The 6432-nt window shown below is 36.1% G+C and overlaps 1 protein-coding gene across 2 annotated transcripts; it reads left to right on the top strand.

The window, feature by feature from the left end:
- Positions 1 to 2047: 2047 nt before the first annotated feature.
- c11h7orf57 (chromosome 11 C7orf57 homolog) lies at positions 2048 to 6209 on the top strand. 2 transcript variants are annotated; one of them, XM_032529840.1, is made up of 8 exons: positions 2048 to 2260; positions 2518 to 2564; positions 2790 to 2942; positions 3032 to 3128; positions 3444 to 3564; positions 3916 to 3995; positions 5533 to 5630; positions 5859 to 6209. In XM_032529840.1, the coding sequence occupies exons 1-8, from the start codon at positions 2175 to 2177 to the stop codon at positions 5861 to 5863; spliced, it is 687 nt and encodes a 228-aa protein (XP_032385731.1). In that variant the 5' UTR covers positions 2048 to 2174; the 3' UTR covers positions 5864 to 6209. The 2 variants fall into 2 exon arrangements, with proteins under 2 accessions (XP_032385731.1, XP_032385732.1); XM_032529841.1 differs by lacking the exon at positions 2790 to 2942.
- The last annotated feature ends 223 nt before the right edge of the window (positions 6210 to 6432 follow it).

Genomic DNA, 6432 nt, shown 5'->3' with positions numbered 1-6432 from the left:
GGGCTCTTCCGGTGACGCATTTCAAAATAAATCAAATGTAGCTCTTCGTCTTTCTTTACACGTTATGTTATCCACAGGGGTAGACGAAGGATTGAGGCTATATGCTAGTTAATTAATTATAATTAGTAAAAGTAGAAAATCTGCATTAGGAAAGATACTCAAGTTGGCTAGTCTGCATTTATTTACAGTGGCAAAATGTAAGTAGCCTACATTTGCTAAAGCACCGTAAGGTACAGAATTGTGGATAGTTTAACTTAACTTGAGTATTTCTATTTTATCTAGGCCTACTCCATTACATATCAGGTAAAAAATATGATAGGCTACTTTTTACTCTGCTGCGTGTATATTTTTTTTAAAGTTGTAGTTATAGTTTCAACATGAAGATTGCACACACGAAATATATCAATCCCTTCAAAAATGATGTCTTAAATTAAGCTACCCCTATATATTGACCCAGTAAAATGATACTTACACATCAATGAATCAGAAATGATAATCTAATTATATCCTTTAATCCACTTTGGCTTTTTTTTTTTTTACTTTCATTATGTAGGCTACACTAACATACTTTTACTTAATGTACATGTTCGATGCGGGACTTTTCTGAGTGTTTTTACATTGTGGTATTGCTACTTTTACTGAAGAATGGTCTAAATGCTTCCTCCACGTTCCACCTCTTCAGCTAAATGTACTTAATTATCAAAAGTAAAAGTACAATTACGCAGAATGGCCACTATCACACTTTATTTATAATATTGTTACTGGTGCCTTAATTTGTAAGCAGCATTTTAATGCTGTAGCTGGTGGAGGTAAAACTAATTTGAACTACGGTATTTCACATACTATTAGGGAGGGGCCAGGTAACAAAATGAACTTAGTGCTGTGTGGTAATTGAATTCAACACAAATGAATTAAGAAATATGCAACATATAACACAAAACTGAAATAACAAAGGTGTTGAAACTAGATTTTGACACAGGGGACCTTCAGTAAAACAGAATCTAGCTTAAGGCCGTTATTATGTAGGCTGATCTTTTGCTTTAGAAGTGAACATTCCCAAACTATTTTTCAACTTTATTAAGACAAAACAGGCAACACACTCTAGCTTTCAGGGCCCCTGGAGTTCCAGTACACAAGTAGTTCAAAGTTGTACGTGTAGGCCTACATTATTTAACTTCAACATATTTTTGATGTAGGCTCATCAATGAGCGTTATAGGGCAAATTGAACTCTACAATAAAGAATTATAGTAAACCGTAAAGTATAATCTTTTTCATCCTATGATTACCCAGATAGGATCCAGTGATACACTGTGAGTTTATGCTGAAGCAAAAGCGTGCATTTCCTGTCACAGACTTCTCTATGGCTAGCTTGACATGCGCGGTAGGACCATTGCTATTTCGTTTGCTCTGCGCATGTTCCCGATTCAGCATTTTGGGGAGGGTGAAGAAAGGTTCAAGATTTGGGCATTGCCTTCAGTCAATAAAAAATATCGGTAGGCCTATGTTTTAAAACAAACGTGGTCAGTTTGAAATCACACCAAAATGTGTTTCCTAACATATTATCATATCAGGTATAAATGGAAAATACTTACAAACACATTTCTATAAAAAGATCATTTGATTCTTCAATCACTTCCTACAGATTTTGTAATTTCTAGAAAGTCTGAGGTAGGCCTACTTTATTAATTATAATAACCCTAGGTTCAAAGAATGTCCTAGCTACTCAGATAGTTTATGAACACTGCAAAATCACTAAACAGTAAGACACAGTGTACTTATTGAAATTAGACTACAAAAAGCAACAAAGCAATAAGACCCGACTGTGTTACCATAAAAATCACATTGTGATTAATCTGTAACAAAACCGAATATATTTTTAAATAGCTAGCCTAGGCACATTAAGCATTAAAGAACAACTCTACATCACTCTTCTACAAGGATTCATCTTTTCTGAGTGTGCAATGCATCAACACGTTTTTTAATTAGGCTACACGAAACCGTCCAAACCTTAGACATTTTATTAACATTTCAACTCTTCAAACAGAACTGTAGACATATAATAGGTCTACTAGTTAAATGTTCTAAACCGTGTCTGGTAGTCTTTGCCATAGATATACTACATAGACAGTTTGGTCTTTGCACACATCACGGAGCGGCAGTTGTAACCGTGTCCATGGCAACGCGGTCGGAAGTTCCAAACAGTCAGTGCTCCTTAACCTTACATTTAGTTTCTCGATCTGCTCCTAAAATGCATTCAGAGTAAGTAAACACGTCTGCATTTAAATCAGAACTATAATTGCTTCGTGTTTAAACGTTTTTATTTCTTCATGTAGACTTATTACCGTCACTTACATTTGTGTTTAATTTAATACTTGAATAAATTAACTGCAGTCAGCTAGCTACCGTTATCCTAGCTAGCTAACTAGAGACGCCAACGGTAATGACAATGCCCGCTCTTCCAAGCTATCGTTGAAGAGGTTGACTGTGGACCTGGTTTTTGTCTCCATTTCTACTAGAAATGTCTCAGGTCTCATGAGTAACGATCTTCCATCCACAACATCTGGCAAGTGCAACTGTTTCTACTGACTTAACTATGGTTACCTCACGCTGTAGCTCTGTGTAAGTTAGGGTCAGTTATTGTCAGCGGGGAGACTTTTCTGCTGGACCTTGGTGAGGGAATGTTAACGTTAGTGCACGTGGTAACGTTAGTGTAATGCACATATCAATTTATATACATGGTGTGTTTCCTTTGTGTGTGTGGGTGGGTTTTAACATTACGGGTGTGCAGGGTACCAAGGAATAGATGGCCAGATCTCCCAGATCCCAGGACTGTCCCCGACCATCAGCACTCTTCCTGAAGAGAGGACCCGAGGGCGCAGGGCCGGTGTCCTAGACAGTGATTCTGACTATGTCAAGCTTGCAAAACAAGGAGGGCATAAGGGTAGAGCAATCCTGTTGCCTTATATCTAGACATGTCCCTGCTGGTTAATGAATTTTGGCTACATTTATTTTTGTCCTTGTTTTCAACAGGACTTTTGTGGCACGAGGAATCAACAACTTCTAAACCTGATGCATACAAACCTCTGGGCAGGTTCTTCACAGGATCAGGAGACGATGAAAAACCAAGGTATGTGTGACATTTGTCTTATTATTATCATGCACTGGAACTGGGACTGGTAGTTAGTTTATGATTAAATCCCTAACACTATAGTCTCACATTGACACACCTATCTACTAACACTACTGCTTACTGCTAATATACTATGTACTACTTGCTAGCATTCATTCTTTTAATGTACTGTAATATAGAAGGAATAATATAGACAGTAACAATCAGCCACGATAATGGCTGATTTCTACTGTTATTCTTCATTAGATATTCCAGCTATCATTAAGTGAAGGCTACATTGTATATCCCTATATTGTGTTTTTTCCCCAACAGTCTAATTAACAGTGAAGAGAAGAAAAACCTTGGAGCTTTTCAACAGCGAGAGCCCCCCTTTGGGACGGACAATATGTCAGCATGGGAGAGGGATGATAGCAGCAGCAATGCCAAAGAGAAGGTAAACAAAGAAATGTCAAAGTCATTTAAAAAAGTAATTTAGTAATTTTACATGAGTTAACACAATAACAATGTATTCTATCTCTTGTTTTGTTTTATTCAGTTATGATCGTATGTTTTAGGACAAAGTTAAGGGATTGTTAGTGAGGCTGTAGTGTTACACACATCATTTAGTTGTTACTCGATGGGAAAGACCTACTTTGTGGATCAGGTACTTGTTTCTCAAATGTTTTTTATTGTCAAGATAAGAGCATACTGGCAAATTTATGATGGAGGAGAAAAAAAGATATCCTGGCTATATTTACATTCACATAACCACCACACACTGTGTGCTTTGCTTTGTGTTTTGTAGAACAACAACGTTCATTACAGCCAGATGGAGAAATTGCAGCCATCCGATCAATATTATGAGACCAGCAAATTCAAGAGGATGTAAGTTCATGTGGTCACTAGATGGTGCTGTTGTTCTGTATTATATTCAGTACAAGTGGCTGGTGTCCCACTGCCACTTTTTTACAACTCTTAGGCACACAATAGCACAGAATACAACAGTGATCTTATTATGTCAGATCATATCTGTAATTTTAAGTGGAAGTAATAGCAAACACTTAGGGATAGGTTGTCCTATAACAATAGTCAGGTGCCCATATAACAGTTTTTACTTGCTGTAATTGTTGCTCCTGTTAACACTGGCCATTATAAAGTCCCTTTTTAATTTTCTTTTAATTTAAATGATGGGGGACAAAATCCAAAGTCATCCTGTCCAAAAATGTATTTAAAAGTTTACCTGAATCTAACATGAGGCTTTTCACTCTCCTTCCACTGGAAATACAGAGGGAGTTTTGTACTAAAAAGACTGTAACTTTGGAAGATATCTACTTCATTTGATTAACTCAGACTGCTAAAGCCTGATATTAGCTCCACATAAACATCTGAATGTATTTTTGGAAGTAAGGAGGATTGTGGATTTTGTCTACCATCACTTATATTACAAAGCCTCTTTAAATTAACTTTTTTGGTGTTTCCATCAGTGTAATTATGTAGTTATTAGCATTACAACACATAAGATATAATGCTGCTGTAAAAATCTGTGTAAGAGGGTAAGTAAATTCTACACCATATGTCTCCAGGTTGTTATGACTAAGCAGAAGTGCTCATGGGCAACACACTTAGGTCAACCAAAACAGCACACAAAGTCGATTCGAATCCGGACAATGACTTGTTTGTTTTGGCTCTGTGATGTGTGTTCAATGTACCCTTTGGGAAATGTCAATGACTTGTCAAAAATCCAAAATAACCTCACATACAAAGCTAAAAAGAGAGAACAGTAAAGATTGTGGTCATAGTGCATGTATGGTTTTGATACTTTAACGATTAACAATTCCACAAAGTATCCACTGCAAAAAAATTACCAAAATCCTATAATCATATTGTTAAAACAAGCAAAAATATAGTCTGTTATAGTCATCATTGCAGTGCAGCAATCAGTAATACAGAGTCTTGGTGTAATATATTAACTTTAAGAGTTAAAAGAACGGAGTCTAGAAATGTCCTGAAACAAGAGTGACTGACTGAGTGAAAATCATTATTTCACACCCTTTTTTACTTTATATCAAGAAAGGAACAAGGCTAAATGGGGGATTAAATTACTTGTTTAGATGGATAGTTTTGCAGAGTTAGTCGTTTGGTATAAGATAAAGAGAAAACTGACAATTGTAAAAAACAAACAGTTCTCTCTGGGCGTTTTACTTTTGTAATGAGTAGCCAGAGTTTATCTTGGTATACACTGTTAAAGGTTAGGGTCCATTTTTAATGTTTAAATTGTGTCCTCATGTTAATTCCTACTTTGTGGCAATGGCAAAACATTACAGTATATTCGTGACTGCAAAACCCCCATCCAGTTTGATTTCCATAAAAAAAGCATTCCAAAAATTGCATTGCCATCACTTTTTGTCTTTGGTGTTCTCAGAGTATATGACAAGAATCCAGCCCCTGTCGACATGTCCAAGCTGTTGAGCTTTGGTTATGCCAATGAGAACAAACCAATAGACAATTCAGATTTGTCAGGTAAGTAGCACAGTGTTTCTGACAGATTGAGTGACCATCCTCCGGATCACCATAAGTCATTTCTTTTCTTGTTTTTTTCCATCGTGCTATCAAAATTCCCCTTAACACAATGAAGGCAAGGGTGTGAAACGTTGATGCCTTGAACTTATCAAACTAATGATGCCTCTTGACATATGTAATAATGGTTTGTTGAATGACTCGTGCTTGTATACATTTCCATGTCAACAGATTAGAAGACTGCCAGTGCCGTGGAAAAAGGATGAACAAACTCAAATGCTTCCAACAGGAATTGTTGCCATCCTTTCTTTCCCTTATTCATTTCTTTATTACCCCTTCATATACTGAGCCACATCAAATGTTTTACTTAGTTTCAAATGTTCTTTGATGTCAGATGTATTACACAAGTGTGAAAGTGCTTAATTGAATTCAAGCTAGGACCTGTTATTTATTGTGCCTGTTAGTGGTGCCTCCTTAACTGTATTCCTTAAGTAAAGAAGACACCAGGAAGTCTTTTTTTTCTGTGTCTGTAACTTTGTAAAAGGCAGATTTAAGGAATAAAAATTTGATTGTTCAAATAAACACTCTTTTTATTGCTTTTGCCTTATATGCCCAAATTGTATTTGCTCTCACATGCTGAAATTTGAAAGATAACATTTTTCTACATAATACTGTAACATTACAGCAAACAATACGATGTATACAATGTATATATACAATGCACTATATAATTTGATGTGGTTGATTTTGGCATGCAGGGAAAATGTAGATAAATGTGTTGTTTTGAAAAATGCTAGTTTATTGC

Source organism: Etheostoma spectabile, chromosome 11, assembly GCF_008692095.1.
Source record: "Etheostoma spectabile isolate EspeVRDwgs_2016 chromosome 11, UIUC_Espe_1.0, whole genome shotgun sequence".
Taxonomy (NCBI): Eukaryota; Metazoa; Chordata; class Actinopteri; order Perciformes; family Percidae; genus Etheostoma; species Etheostoma spectabile.
This window is presented reverse-complemented; position numbering and strand designations above follow the sequence as displayed.

What these genes read in the sequence shown, in the direction of transcription:
- c11h7orf57 (XM_032529840.1), top strand. Translation starts at nt 2,175, where the DNA reads ATGGCAACGCGGTCGGAAGTTCCAAACAGTCAGTGCTCCTTAACCTTA. An exon ending in GCAGCAATGCCAAAGAGAAG is followed by an intron (nt 3,565 to 3,915) that starts GTAAACAAAGAA and finishes TGTGTTTTGTAG; the next exon opens with AACAACAACGTTCATTACAG. An exon ending in ACCAGCAAATTCAAGAGGAT is followed by an intron (nt 3,996 to 5,532) that starts GTAAGTTCATGT and finishes TGGTGTTCTCAG; the next exon opens with AGTATATGACAAGAATCCAG.